The sequence below is a fragment of the Parambassis ranga genome, chromosome 5 (genome assembly GCF_900634625.1).
Source record: "Parambassis ranga chromosome 5, fParRan2.1, whole genome shotgun sequence".
Classification (NCBI taxonomy): domain Eukaryota; kingdom Metazoa; phylum Chordata; class Actinopteri; family Ambassidae; genus Parambassis; species Parambassis ranga.
The window spans coordinates 10,811,605-10,835,653 of NC_041026.1; the positions used below are offsets into that span (position 1 = coordinate 10,811,605).

The following is a 24,049-nucleotide window of genomic DNA, read 5'->3' on the forward strand; positions in this document are numbered from 1 at the left end:
TCAAATTCAAGCATCTGAGGGCATAGTTAAAACCTGATCGCCACGTCAACACTTCCCTCAATAGCTCAGCGCAGCTGAGAGTCAGAGAGAGAAAGAAGGGAGAGAGAAGTGGAGCTTCTCGGTTGCAGGAGGGTAATTCAAACCCTCTGTGAGATCAACCGACCATCTCATTTGACTTGGCAGTTGGCACGGCAGCTAGGGAGGTGTGTGCTGGCGGTTGACAAGTCGGGGGAGAGTCCTGAGTTGACAGGGCACACGGCTCGTCGAGTGGCCAACAACGTGAGTGGAAGTGGGGGAAGCAAATGTGTGCATCTGGGGTTATATTCTTCGTATAGTGGAACTACAGCCATATTTCAGTCTTAATCCTCTTTATTTTTACATTTACATCTCTGCTTTGCTCTCTCTCTCTCTCTCTCTGCCGTGTTTTCTCGCATTCTCACCTGCTTCCCTTCATGCTGAGAGTTGACACAGTTAGGAGGCCATGGTTAATCAAGGCCAATCCTTGGAGCTGCTGTGGTTATGTGGCTGTTTCTTTCACACTGTCTTGACCTCAGTAGCACTAAGCATCACTTTAAAATGATTAGTTAACCAGAAATGAGGAAACAGGATATTTTGTTGGAGATAAATTTTGTCAGAATTATGAAGCCATTCCTCCTCATGTCAATGCTCAGATAAATGTTGGAATTGTGCACACAAATTAGTAAAGAAATAATATGTGGCTGATATTTTAGGATGATTTTGGAGGCAGAGTGGGCTGCAGTAAATAGGAATATGGTGGAATCTTAGGTAGAAAAACAAGAAAAGATCAAATATAACTGTTGATAGTATTTGTATAAATACTGTGCCTGTCAGAAGGCTGCCAGTGCAGCAGAGAGAGTCCTAAAAGCCAGAAAAGCATACGCATTGTAGCACTTCCAGATTGTGTTTGTTAGATGCCTGGAATAAGGTCTGTGTTTTCCAGGCATCTTTCAAGACAGTAAGTACCATAAGCTTATTTTCTGCAGTAATCCAAAAGCCATAAAAAACTAACCATAAAAATTACTTGTGGATTTTCAAAAGACTGTTTTAGGATCTGTGAGTTTCGTCCCCCCCCCCCCCCCCCCCCCCCCCCCCCCCCCCCCCCGCTCATTCCCTAGTCAAATTGTTTGGGGGTGTTTACAACTGTCTGTCAATCCAGGCTGTTCTCTCTCGGAGGCTTCACTCATGGTGCTATTCTTCCTGAAACCACAGCTGATGGGGGGGGCACAGTGGACAAAACAGACTTGACCAGTGACAGTTCAGATTTCATGCAGCCATTTCATCGTTGTAAACCGCCCTGAAGTCATGACCTGAAACAGCTGGTTCTCAAGGTGTGGGCTGAGGACCAAGAGTCATTTGATTCATCATCAATACATAAGAGAGTTAAACTGCTCAATGCAGGTCTTGCAGATGAAATAGTTTGTTTTATCAGTCAGGATTTCACACTGTGGATAATGCATTGTCTTTCTCACACAAATTCTCAATATATTATGGGTCATGTTTGCACGATTCTTCTTATCTGCTTTTGCACATTACTGCCACCAACTGCTTATCTGTGAAACAGCTTGATAGTGTCAGCATTTAGAAGTGCCAACAAAACCCTAATTACTCCATCGAAGCTGATAAAAGCTGAGTGTTTACCTTGGCTTTTCTTTTTCAGAATACCATAAAATATAGATTTGTATTATCCTTGTGCAGTTTCAAAATAAATATTTTATAGCTGCAACAGTGAGCCATGCTATAAAAGTAAATGTCTCTTTGACCAGTCACGTAGTGGATGCTGATGTTCTGTGTTTTGGACTTGGGGACAAACACAGAATGACATCAGACATGATGACAAGTGATGGGAACATTGTTCTTGTACCTGTGGCTTAGATGCAGCCATTTGTGACTGACTACTCCAAGTTTCTCTTCTAGGAACAACAGTTTATTTTACATTTTGACTAACAATATTTGGCTGAAACGTGGCTCTGACAAATACGAGGCATTTCTTATGAATAGTTTCCACAAGAAGGAATGAAGGGTGTCTGCTGTGTTTCCACAAATCATTAATACCTACATATTTAAATGCTGGATGTGTAACATGGTGTGTGCCAACATGATTGCTGATATAGAATTTCTCTTTTTGTAGTGTATTTCCATGTGTTATGTTCAGTTGTAGTTTTCCCATAGCTTATTGCTAAATACATTTTAACTGAAATAATATTGCAATGAAAATTTAGCTGTGTCTGATGGGTGTATACATATGTAAACAGAATACAATAGACAGAACAAGAACATTTCAAAAGGAAATGGGAAATTATGAACTTAGATACCCTCACCTCCATGTGCCTGGAACAGCAGATACTAAAGACTGCATGTCAGCCTTGTTTTTGCGGTGACTGTTTAATCTAAGCGGACAGAATATTTTTATTGCTGGACTGAGCGGGAAGTAACTCTACCCACTGAGCGTCACCCATTGTGGGCATTTACTACACGCAGAGAGGTTCTAAAGCAATAATACATGTGACTCATCTCACTCACCTCCAGTGGTAAAATTGGCGAAAGAAAGACCTCTTCCCACAGTGGTGAGAAGGCCAGTTGTGCAACCAGGATCCTAGTAATCATTTTTATTTTGGTGCAATTGTAAACATAGTTACAATGTGGCTCATTTAAATATAAGGTATCATGCTGTTTGCTTGCCCCTTTCCTTGCAAGATGTCTACCCTAAAGTGGAAAACATGGTGTTAAGTTACAGTAACACTCTCTGGTGCTACTGTGATGACCACTGATTGTCCCTTCCACTGTGCCCTTGGCTGAGAGAAAACACCCGTGTCCTCCTTCCCACTTCCTGTGCTGGCACAGGGCAAACTGCCCAGAATCCCAAATGTCAGTGGCTGGCTTAAGAAATGACAGCTGCCGCCGCATCTTGAAAGTCCACTGCCACATTCCGAGAAGTGTTGAAAGGGACGGAGTGACATTTGCAGCAGGGTCCCCTTTACATCCTCTTGTCTCCTCTCTCTGTTTCCACCATGCCACCCTGTGTTTCCTGCCCTGCTGCGACCATGAATCTACACAGGATACTAGTCTTCTTACCAGGCCAAACATCACGCTGTGTTTGACATTCATCATTTATTGATGGACTGTTCTTTAATTGCAGCAGGAGAGTTCTTGGCTTCTCTGCTCTCACACTGGCTGATCCATGGGGAAGGCCCTCCTACTGAGGGCCCACATTTACTCAGCGTGCTGGGTGCACCACTGTTGACTTATAATGGTTGTGACACACAAAAAATAACCTGCAGGGTTGTTTTTTCCCTCTATTCACTTTGTTAGCATTTCACTCTCTGTTTACACTTCTTTTATTCTTGCTCTGAGCTGAAACCATGGGGACAGAAATGAAATAATTAAACACTGAATGGAGTGGAGTCCAAAAAAAGGTCTTCAGCTGGCATTTGAGACCTGAGGCCCAATAACCTGAATATATACGCATGGTGTAGCCTGCAAAAGTGTTACTAGGGAAATGTGTATTGGGAGGGAAATCCCACTGTTGTGTAGTTTTGTATTGCTGAATTTATTAGGGGTATTTATTCATGTGTTATGCAATTGAAATGAACTTGGACAAGCCTGTGAAGATTAGTTTTGTGAACCCTGTCATGGAAACTTAAACTTAATCCCTACCACATGTCAACCAGAAACCATGGTGCTCATTCTTTCATTTACAACCACTCATACCGAAATATCTCTTTTTTTTCCCCATTTAATCTGTATCTGGCATGGGATTAATTTGCCTTCATATGCAAGCTGCAGTTGGTCAGTTAATTCTAGTAGCGAGAGGTCAGGGATTGAACTGTGATGGTCATCAGTCCTTTAAAAAACAGACTGCAGTTGTAATAGATGTTGTTTTCAGGAAGAGGGAAGCATGAGAGGGTGAAAACTGCCATGTCTGTATGTGTGTGCAGAAGTCTTATACACTGATCCACAGATTTAGGAGGCAATAAACAAGTTGACATCATTGTTATGGTATCTCACGTGTAAATCTAAGCAACACTGTACTGTTTGTAAATGGGATTTAATTGCATTTGCAGTACGGTTAAAGGTTACAGAGGAAAAGGTTGACTGGCCCTGCAGGATACATCTGTTCTGTAAAAATGAAATAGCACTTGTCGTTCCACAGCACCAGCACAAGTCGAGGTCCTTAAATAGTTTAGTAGTATCTGGCCCAGCAATGAGAAAACACAATGATTTGTACAAACTGATGTTTTCTAATAATGTATCCAATGAAACGTTCTCTCAAATTTGTATGTCCCTCCTTTCTCCTGTAGATCTCGCCATTTACCAACAGGTCGCAGGCTTGCTTTCCTCATGGTTTCTATAGATGTTGTACTAGTAGCTAGCCCTTTTGATTACAAAACACAGTAGAGCTGGGTGGAACCTGCTGAAGCCATAGTTGCTAACCAATAAGAGCAGGCTGAGGTTTTTGGTATAGGTCCCCATTTCTGCAAAACATGTAACATTTTTTAGTTTGATGTCATGCTGCATGACTGTACTTTAATCTACATGACAACCTGAGGACACACCAGTAAAGTAAACCTGGATTAATGCTGTGCCACCCCAGCAAGGTCACTTAACCCACGAGCAGCTTGTTCTCCCCTCATATAACGTGTACACATATAACGTGTACACTACGTTAATGCCTCAGTTATGTGTCATCGCTGTAAAGAGTAGAAAATCAATTTGTGCAAGCAGCTGTTGAGAAAGCAATACTCTGTCCATTCCTCTTGAGGACACTCAATATCAAATTGTTTTCCTCTGAGTTTCAAGGTTACAGGAGAACAAGGTGAGGGAAACAAGGAGTTTTCAGTCCTCCTAGAGGCTTAGGAGCAGCATCTTATTTGTAATTGTAAAACATTTTACACAATATAACAAGAAATATCGCACAACAATTGAGAACATTTTGAGCAGCTTTATTTAAACAATGAAATCGGCATATTTAGTAAGAAAATATGGAATAAGAAGGAAAAAATGAAATGAGCAAATAAGCCTGAGAGGCGGATGAACACACATATGTAGAAGATGACGATGAGGAAGGGGAAAAAAAAGAAGGGCCCTATAATATAATGTATAACAGCTAAACCTAAACTATGCTAATTGTTATGCAGCTAGTACTAAACGACCCCACACAAACATTTTCAGGGCTTTTTACTTTGATAAACTGTAAAGACACTCTGGGGATCACGTTTGGGAATTGGACATCTGCATGACTTCCCTCAGCAACAGAGTGGCCATTATATCTGAAAGTGCCTCTGCTCTACTTGCATTTCAATGTGAGCCATCTCCATTTTAAGTCTCTCAAAGTCCATTTCATCTGAGCTGCTTAGCCATTAATCAGCTGACAGAAATAGGCTAGTGGGAACGTGTTATTTTGTGTAATACCTTTTTTCCAAGAAGAGCTTTTCCTGCTGTTATGTCCTTGCAACTGGGAGGTAATAATGCAAAGTAAAGAAAAAAAAACCTCTACTACAGCAGAATGACTAATATGAGTTCAAGCGTTAGTCACTACAATGGCAACAGATATGATCAAATTAATCTCAAAGCAGCACAGAGTGCATGCCCACCTTTGTGTCTATTGTTTCATTCAGGATTTGTTTAATAAGAAACCAGTGGTGTGGAGTGTTTTATATCAAGTTCAGAAATCACAGCAGCTCTGATAAAGCAGTGGGCTAGACCACAACACAAAAATGACCTGTTTCTACACAGAGTAACACCTAGCATAGTATTGCCAGTAAACATCTTTTTTGCAACTCCACTTGATCTGAGGACAGGCAGATAGAAAAAAAGTTGTGTTCAGAAAGAATTCTCCAGACATCAGCATTAAAAGCCTGTATGCTGTTAAAGAGAGAATATTTAAACAGTATATTAATATATGTAAGTTTAAGTGACCACAAATGGTCTCATCATAGCCTTATAACGTTGAAAGTGTGTCTGCAGGAAATGGTTGTAGCTGCCTCAGCCATCAGTGTTTTTCAGCTTCCAAGCTCTCTTCCCTGTGGCATGAAGTCAGCCTTGATGTGATGATGCAGACTTCTGACTTCAGTGAATGCCCTCGGGAAGGATTGGTATTATTAGATCACCCGTTATAATGTGAGGTACATATTATTATCAACAGTGTTGTTGATGTGGAGGTGTATGTGCGCGCATGCGATATATTACTGTGTTCAATCTGCATTGTAAATATAGTATCTTCTTGGAAATGAGCAATTACTATGCATGACATCACTTTCTTTGAAATTTCACGCTGCCGACAGCACCACAGCTCTAATTTGCCGTCCCCCATTGCAACAACCTTGGTCTAATTGCATTTACCTGTTGGAGAAAATCCCATTTGGGAAATTCAATAAACATTCTGAGTTTATCCTCTTCTCTCCATCATGTGTTGGGACTCATGGCAGCTCCATTTTACCAACACCAAAATCAAGGGGTCATAAAATATGTAAATTAAAGTGCAAAGTAATTATAAGATCAGCTGTGTCATGTTCACCAAGGTTTAGAAATATAGCCAATTCTCAAGTAGCAAAACTGCAGTTCCAAGTGTGGCCACTTGAGGGCTGGCTCGAAAGGCAAGACTTCCATGTAAAATTTTGCAAACACATTTTTGTCTCTGCAGCTATTTTGCCAATGCATGCTAACTGTACAAAGGTTACATTTGTGTAATTGGCATGTTTAAATTATATCACGGGTAAAAGTTATGCATAATTAAGGATGGGGCCACATTACATGACCGAATTCAGAGATCCTCAGAGAAGGCTAGGCTACGTTTTCACTGGAAACAGATGAAAATAGTACACTGAAATATGAGGACAGGCCTGAATTTGTTGTGAATTTTGAGACAGTGAGACATACATTTGAATGCCATGTTAGTGTGAAGATGCATACAATACAAAATGGTACTTTACAACTATTGCAACTTTTGCATCTTTTATTTGACAAATGGGATCAAAAATTATTCGTCTCACAAAAATGAAGCCTGCAGAAGTGACAAAATAATACAAAATAATATTTAAAATCCATTAATATAATTTCCTTAGTATATTAGTATATTTGGTATAAGGGCACCTATTGTATGTCAATACATGACATGAAGAAATAAACAGCACCAAACACATTTTCTGCATTTCAGGTTTTTTTATAATAATCATCATCATTTCATCACACTATAGGAAGTGACATCACATGTTGACAGCATGGTTCAGGCACGCCCCCCTCGAAATAAGGAGAGGGGAGAGGGCATGAGATAAACCGTGGTAGATTCAGAGGCAGACATTGGATTGGCATGGCTGTGTGCAGCTCAGCTCTGCATTTTACATCCACAAGGCTCCTGCCTGGACGTTTGGATTCTCTCTCACACAGGCTTAATACGGTGCCGGACAACATTGCATTGAGCCGTGCTGTGTTTTCACAGCATGTTGCTGGGCATCAGGAGATAGAGAGGGAATAATAAAAGGTGGACAGCCTCACCACACACTTGAGCGATGTTCCGTGAGCTTCTCTCTCTCTCTTTTCAGACCGACAAGCTTTTCCACACAGAGACCTCGGACTAATGGAGGGATGCAATGATGTTATTCTCTGCTTGTCATGCTTGAATCACAGCTTCTTATATCCTTTTGTGTCAGAGACCTTATTGTCTTTGTCTGTCACTGCCGCCAGATCAACTGTGGGGTAGTGTGGCGGACAGAGCCTCCTCCTCCACCCCCCTCTCCCTTGTCTGTGCCCCCGGCTTCTCTTCACTCCCAGCTCGCTTGTGTGTATTTACCTCTCTTAAGCTACCCTCCCCTCTCTGTTAAGCTCAGTCTTTCTTCCTCTCCTGCTACCTACTGCTTACTATCTCCCTCTCTTTGCTCATTCAAAGCAGGCAGGCTGCTATCCTATCCAGGCAGCTTGCTACATGATCTCTTGGAACACAGTTTTTTCCGCTGCTCTGCTCTCTCACAATTTCTCAGCCCTTCCAGATATTCATCTCCATAACGACAGGATGATCCTTCAGGAGGATTGATCCCCTCCACCCTTTTCACACACCCCTTCCCCTCCCTTGTCCTGATCTCCTGCCCTCTGACCCTCACCCTCTTGTTCTGAACCCCTTACCCACCCTCTCCTCTTTGTCCTTACCCTAAGCCTCTTTCTCCCCTAACTCATTTCACCCCCTTGACCATGTTGCCATGTGTCTGCTGGCTTCAACTTATCCTCATCTTGCTGTCCTGTGTCTTACGGACCCGGGGGCAAAACTGCCCAGCAACCTGCCTGTGCCCAGATCCTCACACTGTGGACTGCAGCGGCCGTGGGCTCACCCGTCTACCCGATGAGATCCCCTTGGATGTTCGCAGGCTTTTGCTGGCTGACAACTGGATACCCCGCATCCCCTCGGACTTCCTGGTTCTGTACAGTGACTTGGTCTACTTGGATCTGCGGAACAACTCTCTCTCCCACATAGAACCAGGGACCCTCAGCACCTCTTCTAGGCTGGTCTTCCTGGACCTGGGCAGCAACAATCTGACTGAAATCCCTAAGGGGACTTTTGGGGAGTCCCGGAGCTTGATAAAACTGCGACTGGGAAACAACCCATACCTGAGCATGGTAAACGAGGATGCCTTTCTGGGCCTCACCTCTCTGAGAGAACTCGAACTGGAGCGTAATGCCCTCTCTACCCTAAAGGTGGGGGCACTGAGTCAGTTGCCCTCCCTGCGGGTGGTGAGACTAGAGGGCAACCCCTGGGTGTGCAACTGCAATTTTGCCAACCTGTTCACATGGCTGATGGAGAACAGTCACAAGCTTCCAAATGGTAAGTAACAGTATCTAACAGCCATTTCTTGACCTAAATAAAGCGTGTCAAAGTACAACGTTCAATAGTAATATGGCAAATCCATTGCCTTAACACTTCTACAGTCTATTTATGTTTTCCCTGTAGGAGAGGGGAACCCCCTCCCCTCCCTCTCCCCTTGTTCTAATTTTGTCTCTTTCTTCCTCCTCCCACATAGCATATAATGTGAGACAGAGTGTGTAACATGAGACAATAGCACTTGCTTGAAAGCGAAAACTACAAGGATGCTTTATTATTTTAAAAGACACCATCACATTGTGAAAGGCTGAATTGTCTAGTGAGGCATGGTTCCACATTTGAGTTGAGTGTGGATATAAACCAGTCAGCTCGAACTATTTGCGCCTTTTATTTATGTAATACCAATTTACATAATGCTTGCCATTTAGTGAACAGTGTAATTCAGCAGCATTTCTATTGACAATTTATAACACCAGTGAAAATCAAACCACTGTGTTTATTGCTCCATCCACATGATGTTTTTTAGGCTCACGCTATATACACTTGGTCTACCACAGTGATTTAGCCTGAAGGGTTGAGTTAGATAACAGGGCTGAAGTTTTGGTGGGTTTGCAAGGCAATGTGAGCATGCATGTCTGAGAAACAAAACAAGACAGAGAGGGGGGTCACGTACTACACTGAGGAAAAAAAGGTCTGCTCACTGTACATGGAGTTCAAAGCTACTGGATTCGGGAGTGCATTTCTTCCTGTAGAGTTTAGTCAAAGACTTGTAAACATTTGTAATATTATGTTTTGAGCAGTGGGACTTATAAATGTGTCTTTATTGAAGGTCAACTGTCTGTGTATTACTAATAACGTCCTCCCAAAGGACACTGGCAGCAGTTAAAGTGCAGGCCAGCACATTGAGGCAAAGAAGCAAAAATAAACAGATCTGACAGTGCAGCCACACATGAACAGCAAGTCACATTTAGATCGTAGGTTGTACATGAATCGGAGTGCAGTTTTTATGTGGATTCAATTCAGATTTATTTTATTTGTGTATATATGTATATCATTTAGAATTATCTTGAAACCCAGAGTCTGACCTTCAAACACAGCATTGAGGTGACACTGGGAGTATATTTTAAAAACTTCACATCTTACAAATAATGATGTTCAAGTACAGGGCATTGTGCTTTTGAAGGTAGACGGTTGCATCTGTCAGTGTTCTAAGGTTAACTGGGGTGTGAAATCTTTACGTGTAAGAAGAGTTTTCATCTAAAGCCAGAGTAGCAGTGACCCAAATTGTCTGATATGTAAGATGTGGAAAAAATAGATATTTTGGCAAACCTTGTGACATCAGTGAGATATCAAAACCTCTGTGTCAGCTTTGTATGATATTTTATCATTTCTATTCGAGTTTAAACACTGGATAATAGCAGCATCATCAGTATGTATGCGCATGGCTAAGCTAAGTTTGACACTGTCAAGCAATGTAACTGCATGTTGCTTGCAGCATTCAGGTGTCTTTTCATGTGTGTCTGTCTCAATTTGAGGTATTCCCAGTTGTGCCATTCAGTCCCAGTGTGGTTTGTTGTCATCCAAGCTGATATTGTTTCCACATTTAACAGTGCCTTAATAGCCTTTATGCCTAAGTTCCAAAATTCAAAATAGACCCCCTACTAAAAAAGCAAATGATCCAAATAGCTGAATATTTGGGTCCAGCACTAGTAACATGACACTGCACATTAACATCTTATTGTTAAGATATGTTACATTGAAATAAATGTGTCTTGGTTAACACCCTGTAAGTAGCAAGTTGCATGTCTTTACCATGCATTTTATATTTGTTGTATGTCATTAGATGTCTGGTGTTCATATAACCCTATAAATTAGTGCTGATAAATAGCATGCTAAATGCTAAACAAAAATCACCCACAGTATGCCTGAAGAGGTGTGTTATTTGTCAATCATACGACATCAACTCTGAGGTAATCAATCAGTTTCAATGTCCAGTGCTCAGAAATAAAGCCCATGTAGAGGGGTTAAAAAACAATTGCAGTTCAACACGCAACCTCTAGGGGCTGGCTTCAAAAGCAAGTCAAACTCTTTACACTAAAATGGGCAACTTAATAGCAAAAATTAATGTTTTAAATACATCAAGACTTAATATTTTGCATGATTATGGGCGAGACTGCCTTGAGTGTCAGGCGCTGACTACCAATGCAGCTACTACTGCAAATACCTTTTTACCACAGCTCCACCTCCACCTCTTTGCCTCTATAGGGAGTTTAGGTCAACTGTGACGCTGCCAACATGGCCATAGTCGAAGCCGCCCACAGGGGCTCAATACAGCTGTTCAGAAACCTACAGGGAATATTACAGGCGCTTTATCCATAGTTATTCACTGTAATAAAACCTGATTGTGATCTGGCCGACAAAAGCTTAAAGTCAGCGCTCCACCCAAGAAAACCCGACCGGCTGTTGCAAACTGCTGATGACCCACAAAGCAAACTCCTTCCATCCATACATTTAGGCCATGGTGTACCGTACTGTTGATTCTACTGTCACTATTCTCTTCATTCTTTTTTTCATTTGCCCTGAAAACAGGCTAGTTTGGACCTGTGAGGACGCAAAGTTGATAAACTGGCAAGAGTACCCAACCTCCCCCAAGCAAATGCATTAATCACAGGTTCTAAGTGTTGTCAACTCCATGGCATAATGAATTGCATTAGCAGCGTTGGCCAGGCAGACATCAACAACAGAGACGAAGCCAAAGGCCCGGCCAAGCTGCGGGCATGGCTGCCAACTGGCCCAAGAGCATACGGACTCTCAGATTGAGTTAGTAATGCGTATCTCACCTCGTACGCAGCTCTTACATCCCCATCAGTGAGTGTTTGCTTTGTGGCCCCAGAGAAGAGGACATAACACACACACAGACAAGCTTATTTGTATGGGATACATAAAGTCGTCTGCATTTGGTCTGGAATTTATATTCTAATGCAAATTAAGCTAGAAGACTGGATGATAAATAACTAGTACTTTCTAAGACAATGTAAATTAAAAGCCGGTCAGTAAGGACAATAAGTTGTTTCCCAGAACTGAAAATATATTTCTAACCGAACTGCTCCTTTCCTGTTTGTTTGCTTTCAAGATATAATGCATGTGTATTTTTGGACATATTTGTCATATATTAAGACTGATGTGGCAGGAAAATTTCTCAGGCTCTCTGTGGGAAACACAGGCAGAGAGGCTTATGGTGCGTTGGATTTACAATCACGGCTGGTTCACACATGCAGGCATCATACTGCCAGACCTAATTAACGTAATGACTGAGCTCTCGATCACGGGAAAATGCAGTGACCTATTCTCTGGAATGCCTGTATTGGAAGTGGTTACACAATAACAGATGGACACTCATTAGTGAATGAGCTTGATAAGCTTTTCAATATGTATCAGCTCCAACAACCATCACCAGTGTGGGCGTTTCAACTTAATATCTCATTCATCGCAGAGAAAGTCAATTACTGAGGCAGAAATTACAGTTTAAATTGTGCACTCATGTGCTCTGTTCTCCCTTGTGGGGGTGTGCATCCTTGTGTGTTTTACATCAAACACTGCAAAACCAGCATATACCGCCGCTAAGGAAATAGATTTTGGGAGAGTGCAGTTTCTTTAAAAAAAAAAAAAAAAAAAAAACAGAAACTTAACTGAAAAGAATGTTTGCGCTGCCAAAAATAGTCAAATAGGCTATGTCCAAATTCCACACACCGTTCGTCTTCTTCTGTATGTGTTAAATCCTCCGAGCTGTCACAGGATCTAAGCTGCAGCTGATGTGATATGTTGTGCTGCTTTTTTTCCCCCTCAAAGGTCATACTTATGCAACCGCATAATAAACAGTAGCTGTCTCCAGATCAAGTGATAACATCAGGAGCTGAAAAATTTCTCCCCGTAACTGTCAGAAACTGCAGTTCCTCCAGTGGCCACATGAAGCTAACGAATGATAAAGGGGCAGGTGTCAGCGCTCATCCACCTCAGCATCACTTTTTAATAATGTCTGGCAATGGGTCAGCCTACACTGAAAAAGTAGAAACTATAGCTTTCTTAAAAGATATTATAGACACAGCAATGTTTGTGTAAGTGCATTATTACTCGAGGCCATTGGTACCATTTGGTAACGATAAAATGTAGCATATTATTGTGTCTTACATTTATCTCCAGATAAGTCTTGTTTTCTTTGTCTGCAACATCAAACCTCAACCTGCCTTAGAGCTAAACTTCAAAACGGTACAGTGACAGCCTGCAGGGACTCTTGTTCTTCCCAAACTGCATCTCCTCCATCCCAGGAGCATCTGACATCAAGTGAGTGCTAGACTGGCATGTGAGAAAGCTGAGCTATGTGCCAAATTCAGCACATATCGCTAAAGAGTAGATGCCTGTGCCTCTCTTATCAAAGAAAGCTGAAATAAAAATGCTTAGCATTCACTTCAGTGTAGCCTGGGGGAATGTTTTCCTGTCTGTTCTTGACCATCTGTCTGACGTTTCTACCATGTTTTACAGGTATATAAAACATTCCTATTTTACATTATATGCTACAAAACAGGAAGCCAAACAGGACACCATGTTTGGCTCTGGTGTTTCCTGTAATGATGTTTTATTTCGTTCACTGTCCCAAAATGCTAAAAATATCGATAAAGAGGAGACTTATTATACAACCTTCTGTGGTATCTTTGAAAAATTAAAATTAAAATACAAGCTTGAGTGAAATAATGTATCATTACCAAAAATAGTAAATAAAACTTTAGCTTTAAAGCTATTTTATAAGTCTTCCCAAGATATTTATGGCATCTTGGGTGAAGGCCTGCCTAATGTAACAGCTGCAAAGCCCATGCTCTGAACCCAATTCCCATTTCATTTTTCACATCCTGATTTCCCCTGTGCCTTCCAGTCCACAATGAAGCACAATCCTCTGTTTGCATAACTTTGATTACTGCAGGTCAGCACAATGAGAGGGTGGAAGATGCGTTAAAGACACAGTTTTGGGATTATAAAATAAGCAGATGTTTATTTAGATGTTTGCACCCAGGAGACTAATGATTTTTATTGATTATTTCTCAGCTGTCTCATTTCTGCTGATCTGTAGTGATCAGATGCATAACTGTTTTTAAGAGGTTTTTTAGCCACCAATCAGATTCATAAATGTTTTAATGGAAGGATGAGTGTAAACATGATCCACTGCTGTCTCCGGTGCTCTTGGGTTAAGGATGAACAAAGGCCATGTATAATTCAGAGTGACACAGTTCTACAGCACATTGGCCAGGGTAATTGGAGCTAGAGCTGCCTACAGGGTAAGGGAGGCCAACTCTCATGGGAGATGGAGGCTGGGGCCCATCATGGCATCGCTATCAACACTAGTCATGACCCCAACAGTTTCACTACAAAGTAGCAGTTCATGTGACAGGGTCAAAGTCTGAATTTTCCTTTACGGCCTATCAAGTTGCTCCTACGAGACCTGTTACTGGGCTGCACAAGCAGCAACTGAAAATATGATGCCGCTGACCAGGCCTGCATAGCACACATATGATGCCATGCCGCCCTGCGCGACATGGCTTCCTATCTCTTCCACCCATGGGTAGATGAGAAAATATCTGCTCTATTAACACAGGCTGACGGCTTGTTTTATCTTGGCCTAATTTAATGTTTATTTAAAGTTGGGATGTGAGAGAGGTAGTGCTGGCAAGGGAGAGCCAAGTGTGAAAAGGTGGACTGAATTACAAAGTGTGATAGCATCAGCTGCTGCACGTACAGAAGCACAGAGGGATAATCTGCCATTATCGGAAATAAAAGGTGAAAAGCCACAAGAATGATTTCACTGCTAGTGTTGAGCATGCTGTATGATGGATATATTCTTTTTCTCCTCTGTGCGCCCGGCTGTGAAGCAAAATGACTGAGATCTGCATGTTTGACCGTTTCATCAGAATGAGTTATGACAGTAGACCAACAGTGTTTTAATCTGCTGGAGAAAAGTGGAAAGAAATCCAATAGTATGTGCTTTTATTTTGGAATGCGCACATTTCTACGTGTGCATGTTGTGGCCAGGCATGTTAAATATGTCTGTGTTACAGTGATGTCAGCGAGTCTCCACGCAGAAGGAATCCCCCTCTGAATGATTCACCCTGGCCACACTGTCACATGAATGCTTATCATTTTGTGCATTCATTTCACACATTCTTCACTCCGTTCCCCTCCAACCCTGACTCCCAGCCTCATCTTGTATAAATCTCAGTAGTTTTCTTTCCTATTTCCTTCAGAATTCTTCTGTGATTGTTACTGAATAATCCTTCAATCCCTCAGCAATCATGTCTGCCTGCTTCTTTTTTGCATTACTGTATTGAGTATTGGACTTGAGTGGCACATTCATCTGTCTTCATAAAGCAGACAGGGGACAGTTTTGTGAATCATTATCATTATCTGAGCGTTTAGAGCCTAGAGAGCTGAAATTTAGGCACAGATTATTGCTAACTGCACACATCTGCAGATTGTGATTTTTTTTTCTTTGCCTTTGCTGTTGGTGCAGAGATCAATCTGTACACAGGCAGACAGTGGTGTTGAGGGAGGGTGGAGAAACAAGCCTCTGATATCAGTCTGCCACAGCTAGCTAGATCAATCACGGCTGAGTAAGGAGATAGCCTATGCTGTCTACTGGCTGTAATCCTAAATGTAATCCATCAACTGTCCGCGCCAGGAATGTAACACAGCCGTGTGGGCTGACACACCTGATCGTGTGATGGGTGTGATTTGTGGTGTTTTATTGTACAGTAGCGGCCAGGTTTGTGATCAATGTGGTGTTTGGGGTCATTTATGAAATCAGATTTCTATTTTACACGGTGTGAGGTATCTGCTGCACACATCCAAATTGGCTTTTTTATCTGCCACAGTAGGAAGGGGGGTTGGGTGGCAATAAATAAGAGCTTACATCATAGGTTTTGGTGGATACAGGCTCATCATCCCTCCACAGGGTTTTCGATTTACTAAACATTACTAAACTACAGAGGCAATAGATAGTAGGTGCAATAATTCACAAACTTCACACATCATTTTAAATGAGAAGCATTGGTGAAACATAAACAATGACAAAGATTTGCACGCTGGACAAGGTGAAATGACTGCCTATGGAATGTAACATCAAAAAGACATACTACACTATTACATTATTCAAATTATACTCAATAACTTTACTCTCATCTGTATGAAATCACTTCAATATAATAGAATGCTAACATGTTAGCTTGCTAGCTGTGTTACTGTATGGCAAGTGCACCAGTAAGGCTAATAGCTAACATCATGTGGCCTGGATAGGAATAATGTTAACGAACCTTCTCTCTTCTCTTTTGGTTGTACAGTATATTTTTCTTAATTTTTCCAGGATACTAATGCTAACATTGCAGTCATGCTGGATAAATGATGCCTAATGTATTTCCTTTAATTAGCTGAATTTTTTTGCACAATGACGTTTGAGGCGTATTTTTGCCAAGTGGGTGATATAAAGGGGAATAAACAGGTTCCTGGCTTGGACAGGCTATTTGTTGACAGAAAGCAGCTCCCAGCTGACTGTTGAGGGAAAATATTGGCCTGAGGCCGTCACTTTTCTACATCTGTAATCTGGGGCCACACTGGACATCCTCTGCCGCAGATAGCTTGTAATTTTGAGAAACTATTATTATGGTTCCAGAAGATTTCCACTTTTCACCAAACAACACAGCTGCTGCAGTAATTCCCCCATTTGTCAGGAAGTGTACAATTGTGTCCCCTATTGTGTAATTTCAGTTCTTGCACCGCACTGATATAGCTGCACTAGAAAGCCTCCATTCCTCATTCCAAACCCTGCATGTGCTGTGTTCTATAGACTGCTATGTGATGCATATTTGTATTTATAGGAATGAGAGTGTATTCATGTATATTTTATGAATTGCTAAATTAAAAGGTTATTTTATTCTTCTGAATATTTGACATACTTGCATAGACTGATCCAACAAAAAACACTGGTCTGTTTTGATAGATGTGATAATGCTGTACTTCCTGCAGGGGCTATGTTTTTTTCCCCCCACCAGAATAATTTTAGCCTCTGATTTTACAGTCAGGAACAGGCAGTGCTGTCTCAAAGGGCTACGGCTGAGTCTCAGAGGTTATTTGCACTGTGAATATGAATGTGATCCATTTATCTCAGGCACAAACAAACAGGACAGGCTGTCCAATATATTGGATTTTCATTTTTTTCCCCTTAAAGGTGTTTATTGTGTTGAGACTAAAGATGAAATTTCACTCAAGCTGGTGGTGAACAACTAATTGCAGCAAGTTCAGTGTGTTCTGTCTGTCTGACTTCTTCTGAAAATTCTAAAGCTAGAGAGAGAATATACATTTCTCTCTCTGCTCCAACGTTTGACAGCAGGTCATTTATTAGAGAGGATAGAGCGTAAATTTCATAAACCTGTTTCTATAGAGCCTTAGGTGCAGCTACACCACTGAAAGAGAAGTCAGAAATAAGAATACATTTGTCAGAGAGGAGAGTAAGCATCTCTAATTGTATTGTGCACTCTGTAAGGTCAGCACTGCCTCTTCAGTTGGAGTTGAATGAGCAGTTTGCTGTGTGTGGACTGCAAGTTTGTTTTGATCTCTGATTTCCACAGCGTACAGTAGACATGTCTTGGTATTAATCATGCCAGGAACAGATGTGCTGCTCTCTATCTTCACACGCACTGCTGTTATTGGCTCCTTGTCAGTTTAGCGCTTCGTTGTTGATTCTGGCTCTGCTTCTGACTCACTGATCTATAGCTTTCTGCAGAACTTGTCTAGTTATGTGTTCTGACAGGTCTGTGTGGATGCTGTGATGGGAGCACAGACCTTTTTGAAAACAAACACACACTAAAGACCAAATACTTCATTCACACGCACCAATTAGAGCAATGAAACATGTGACATACTGTGACACGGCAGTATAAACGGTGTCTGTGGAAGCTCTCATTCATCCAGAGTTTAAATCGAGGAAACTGGACTTAAGGATTTTTAAGACATTTCGCCACTCTGAGTGGCTTCTTCAGTTTTCCTGTCATGGTGTTGCTTTAAGAATGGCAAGGTGCTTTTAGTCACTATTCCAATACAGCAAGGGCCTCCACAGTGCTCTGCTGTACAGTCATTGTTTTAGACAGCTGTGGTTGGCAAGACATGGGTGAGTCAGGAGGGTCAGATGTACTTTAGATCACAGGAGCTCTCAGTTTTGTTTAGGTTTGAGGCTTTAATATTATTTTTTCATATTGGCACAATTTTCAGGAAAAAAAAACAGGACCAGGACCAAGCAGCAACCTGCAGGGGTGATTAATGAAGCTCAGGTGGAAGCTGGTCCCTCTGGGGACCTGGCTCCAAAACGCCAACTTTGCAGCAGAAGTAAACATGTTTACAGTCTGGTACAAAAAAATATTCTCAACTGATGAACTTCTTTTTTATGACATGTAAACACACTATATATGAAGGTTCATTTCTATTCTATTCTTCAATAACAAAAATATTGCCCTACAATCTTAAGGCTTTAAATCTGCCCCAGTTCCACTTGCATGTTTGCCTGTTTTGGGAGTTTATACAGAGGGAGAACCTTCCTGCTGATAGCCGACTGGGTACAGGAGAAGAAGAGGTAGACAGGACAGACAGGATGAAAGAGAGAGAGAGGAACAAACCTGCAGCAAACATCATCCATTACAGAGAACAAACATGACAGGATGTTGATGTTGTCCAACAGGCTGAAACTATTGTGTTTATATTATAGCAAATGTATGTACCATGAGTTAATAAATGAAAACAGAGATGAACCACAGAGGCTGTGATGCAGGCAATAAGCATTGGTATGGTCAGGGGCAGAGAGAGACCTGCAGACAGAGAGAGCGAGAGCAAGAACTATGAGGAAGACACCAAACACGGGTAATGACATGAATCTGCAGCAGCCAGAGTTCTGACAGGAACTATTAATGGAGTGATTTGGACATCCTGACAGTGAGTTGCAGTGGTCCAGTCTAATAGTAACAAAAGCATATATGAGTTTTTTAGCATCACTCTGGGAGAGGATGCTGCTGATCTTAGCGATATTAAGGAGGTGAAAGAAGGCGGTCTTAAAGACCGGTTTAATATGAGAGATAAACATGTCCTGATCACAGATAACTCACAGAGGTTCCTCACAGACGTACTGGAGGCCAAAGTAATGCCATCCAGAGAGAGAATGTTATCAGATAATCTAGTTCTGAGATGTTTGGGTCCAAAAACAATGACCTTAGTTTTATCAGTTGGAGTTTAACAGTAAAAAATTGGAGGTCATCCAGTCCTATATGTCCTTAGGACATGCCTGTAGTCTGACTAATGGCTCTGTTTCTTCAGGCTTCATGGAGAAATACAGCTGGGTAGCATCAGCATTATGCCATGCTTCTGAATGATATTGTATGTAGAGGGTGAACAGGATCGGTCCGAGCATTGAACCCTGTGGAACACTGGGATTAACCCTTGCATGCAAAGAGGAAACAGAGAAGAACAGAGAAAAGTCTACGGTCATTAGTAACTTTAACCAGTGCTGTTTCTGTGCTGGGGTGGGCTCCGAATCCAGACTGAAACACATCAGACTGCTCTTATGCAGGTGGTCATTTAACTGACGTGCAATCACTCTTTCAAGTATCTTAGAAATAAAGGTGAGGTTGGCGATCGGTCTATAATTTGCTAAGATGTCCAGGTCAAGTGAGGGTGTTTTAAGTATAGGAATGGTCAGAGCAGTTTTAAATGCCTGTGGTATATTTCCTGTTGCCGGAGACAGGTGGGTCTGCTCAGGTTAATCACAGCATCACTGTTCTATAATTTGGTAGCTTAATACTTCGTGTTCTGTACAAACTGTACAGTAGACGAAATGTGAGAATTTGTGCCTTCTGTTTAGGGATTAGTGACACTAAGTTTTATCGAGCTCTTTAAGAGTTCAGTTACAAACCTAATAAATAGTGTAGCGAGTCATTCAGAGGACCACAGAAACTAATTCCAGGCCATCACCTAATCCACATCCACCATTTCTTCTTTCATTGTTACCTAAAACTTTTAATCGAGCACATTACATCATTGTTAGTTATTATTCACATAGCTTGCATGACAAAATTACAAATTTGCATGTCAGAAGTCAAAAGTCTGAATTAAATTCAGTGTGTTGAATGAGCAGAGTTGCAGGCGATCTTAAGAGTGCGTGCTGCAAATGTGCTGACTGCTGAGCAGAAGTGATGTGCTGCCAAGTGTGTGCATTTGCATGTACAGTATCAGTAGAAAAGTAGCCACCCACATTGCAAAGCTACATCTCTACCCACCTATATACGCTAACACTTGCAGCAATGTGTCCACTCTTTCACACAGTTAAATAGCCAAAATCCTTGCTGTGCAGATTGTGTCTGATTAGCATGTGGATCAAATTAAAGGTTAACAAAGTTTAGACTCTGTAAGAATGTGAAAGCGAGCACCTTCTATTTTCAGTAGCAGTATCCGGTGTTCTCCATACACACATTTAAAGCAACACTAATGATCCAGCGCTGAGCTCATTTGTAATCATGAGTTGGAAAAGAAGACTCACCAAAGGACTTGTACCCTTGAAATCCAATGAGGCACCGTCACTGTCCTTTTCCATTTAAATAATGTCTGGACAATAAACTGTGTGGAAGTGACAGAGGGACACAGAGAGCAGCACTCACTGATTTACTGTGCCTGCATCTCGAGGATGAGTTCGGTCAAGGTGCCCCGGTCTCAGGCAGTGTCCTCTATTAAACCTGTACATCATCAGTAAAAACCTGGAGATGTAACAGCAGGCATATCTAATGATGTGTGCGTTCTTTATTTTGTGCAGACAAAGCAGCTGAACTCACTTTACACTGCGTCACTCTGCTGCTTCACAGTATTTTAACTGTGTTCCAAGAGTGAACCTACAGTCACGCTGTGGGTGGGCGTGCTGTTTACACAGTGCAACTTCAGCTCATAAGTCCTGATCGACCTTACAGTTATTAAATCAGCTCCCACTCTCAGTAAGGAAGCATTGCTGAATTGAGGAACTTCAGAATTAAAGGCCTTGGTTCTGTATTCTCTGGTGTTTTTGTCCTAGTTTGGTCCAGGATTCTTTAGTGTTTTGTCCTGGTTTTGTCCAATTTTTTTTTGTCTAGCTTTGACCTAGATTTGACTCAAATCAATGCACAGTAGTTGCACTGTCTCTATATGATGTAATCGCTCTATGTCTGCCAAGTGAATACATTTGTCCAGAAATCCATAATTATAGTGTCACTCCCTGCGATTTAGGTGGTTAATTTGTCTAATGTCCTGTTTTGGATTCAGGAGTGGAAGGCATGGAGTGCTCCCTACCCATGGACGGTCGACGAGTGTCTCTGACCCAGCTCTCAAAGGACAGCTTCCGTGAGTGCCAGGCCACCCTGACTTTAACAGACCTGCTTATCATCATTTTTTCTGGCATCTCGGTGTCGGTGGTGGCTATCATGACTAGCTTCTTCCTGGCTTCAACTGTTCACTGCTTCCAGCGTTGGAGTAAAGGCACCAAGGGAGACGAGGAGGAGAGTGAAGAGTGAGATGATGGATTTACACTGAAGGTAACCACACAGGTGATCCTGATACTTTAAACCATGAGAGGACAGCATCAGGGACTGTGCCCTGGGTACAGATACAGATGTTTTTTTTTTGCACATGGACATATGAAGTATGCTAATAAAAGACATTCCCAAGGAATGAGTCTCTTTAAAGGTTAGTGAGTGTGCTGCTCTACTTGCAAATTATGGCTGTTATATGTTTGGCTGAGATTATTTATGGTCACTGCGTCTTGGCCTACACAAAACCTTTGGAATAAAAAAGAAAGAAAGAGATGTTGCCGTCACATTAGTCTTAGAAAAAACTAAATATATATATACATGATGTTCAACTCTGGAATCTGAAAATCCTGTAAAGTGACATCAAAGTTTTAGTGTGAAACTTTCTGGTTGACTTTCACCGGGTCGAGCAAAACACTCGATGTTAATCCTGTTTAAAAAAAAAAAACAAAAAAAAAAGGATGTCATGATGACCAACGACCTCAGTTCTCAACATGATATGCTGGTGTATCCTGCCATTTACAATGTCTGGTTCAGACATACACACTAACACTAACAGTAAGACATTATTCACAAGCACTGAAGTAGGCGAGCGCAGCGCCGGTGCTCCGTCTGCGTGTAATTTCAGACATTGGCATAGATGTCGGTTGAAGAGGAGAGATTTGGGACGAGAGGCGGGAAGAGATTCCAGTGCGTCTACACGTTCTTTCTGCAGTATATAATCACAAATTTTATGTAGAAGAGAAAACGTTGTACAGTCAGACAAACATAGAAGTGAACAGGATATACTGTAATCCTTAGATTTGATAACTGTCAACTGTGTAGAAAGAAAATTCAGAAATATCTACAGTGTAATCTAACAATTATGGCAAACATTAAAATAGAGTCTATGTAGAATTATTGTGTCAAATAATGCACTTTAAATGGTGAACTTGATTTTGGCGGGCCCCTAATTTACATCCTGTAGACTGGTACTGTCTTCATCTGCCAAAGAGTAGGTTTAGGAGGAGGAACGCTGTGTGGATGGTGTGTTACGTAGTGAGGTAGGGATAGCAATGAAATAGAAGCCAAACAAACACTCTGTATACTCACGTCGTACTCAAACCATTACAGTCTCCTAAGGTTTACATTTTCTTCAACTCTGTTTGTGACTCAACCAGCTGTCTCTCTCGGCAGTCTTTAACCTAAACAAACAAACAAAAAAAGCTTTTTACTGTTGGAAGGTGGCAGGAAAGTTTAGTTTGTTGAGGATTTAAGCAACACCTGTTGTTGTCTTTTAAGATGTCCATAAGCGTTCTGTCCTTTTACTAAAGATCTTATAGCTACAGTGCAGAACTTTCAGCTCCCTCTGTTGAAACGTGCATTTGATGTATGCCTACATGAATCTGATAGAATATATGGTGGGATAAGAGCTCCTCCTCTCCTTCCTTAAAGGTAGGGTAGGAGGTTTCGTTCTGATGCACTTATTAAATTAGTGTAACTTCTCTTTACAATCCGATAGCAACCGATTAGTTCGGCAGTTTCTCATTAAAACGAAGAATATGAATCATCTGTGGAAGTTAGAAAACGCTAGAAACATCAGCCAATCCTCTGGGTGGACCCTGCATGGAGTATTTGCTGGTTGTCACTCTCTTCCTGCTCTGCGCGCACCAGAGAGGTACGTGCATGATGGCCGAAGTCACAGACCGCAGCTCGTCTTCAGGTAATGCGCGTCCATGTGATTGGGAGGCGTGGCTTCGGGGTGAGCTCCGAGAGAAAAGGGCGTGTGTTTACTTTTGAAATCTGGCTGACTCTCACTGAGTTTTCAAAATCTCCTACCCTACCTTTAATGCTCTCCTTCCTTAACCATTCAACAAATTCACATTGACAAATATATTGATTGAATCCCAACCTTTGTATCTATTGATTTAATGTTAAAAGTACAGTGTGACTACCAGGCTCATGATTACTATACCATATAGAATGCAGAGTCTGGGACTCTCCGGAGCTGGGAGTGTTGTGCGTCACATACTACATTATTGCCAACAGAGTGAGTATGTCGCCACGGGAACCAGATTTAACACCTTGAACCTGTTTAGCAAAGGCATGAATGTAACAAGAAGTTCTGCACTTACTAGCTTTAATATCTTGTAGTAAAGCTGCTGATTTGACTTCCTGGAAAAGTCTCATACTGTACCCACGTTCAAAGGACTGACAGTTCAGTACATGCTACATTTAATAAAGCAGTGCCCTGGATATTATGGGTGTCTCTATCTTATTTGCATTCTGTATATTTAAATCCTCTGTCATTATTAGGATTTGGAATGCACAAAACTGGACTATTTTTTGTCCCCACCCTCACCCCCAAAAGCTAATGTATATTGTATTGCCTCTCACATTCTTGTACAGCATGAATAATTCAGTGAAACTGAGATATGAAGCAAAAAGAATGTCAAGCCTCTAAATGCAAAAAGCAGCAGATAGAAAAGGAGCCATGAGCAAATGGAGTCATTGTTTCTGTGTGGTTAACATTTTCAGAAGCCTCTGTCCCTTTAGAACAAGTCATAACCCTCAATGTGCAGCGCTCTGAAGCACATGATGGAAATATATGAAT

The 24,049-nt window shown here is 41.6% G+C and overlaps 1 protein-coding gene across 2 annotated transcripts; it reads left to right on the plus strand.

Annotated features, from left to right (window-relative positions):
• The first annotated feature begins 7,106 nt into the window (after positions 1-7,106).
• lrrc38b (leucine rich repeat containing 38b) lies at positions 7,107-22,949 on the plus strand. Of its 2 annotated transcripts, XM_028406253.1 has the most exons (3): positions 7,107-7,650; positions 8,193-8,830; positions 21,194-22,949. In XM_028406253.1, exons 1-3 carry the CDS (start codon positions 7,595-7,597, stop codon positions 21,439-21,441), a joined length of 942 nt encoding a protein of 313 aa, XP_028262054.1. In that variant the 5' UTR covers positions 7,107-7,594; the 3' UTR covers positions 21,442-22,949. The 2 variants fall into 2 exon arrangements, with proteins under 2 accessions (XP_028262054.1, XP_028262053.1); XM_028406252.1 differs by having other exon boundaries at positions 7,107-8,830.
• The last annotated feature ends 1,100 nt before the right edge of the window (positions 22,950-24,049 follow it).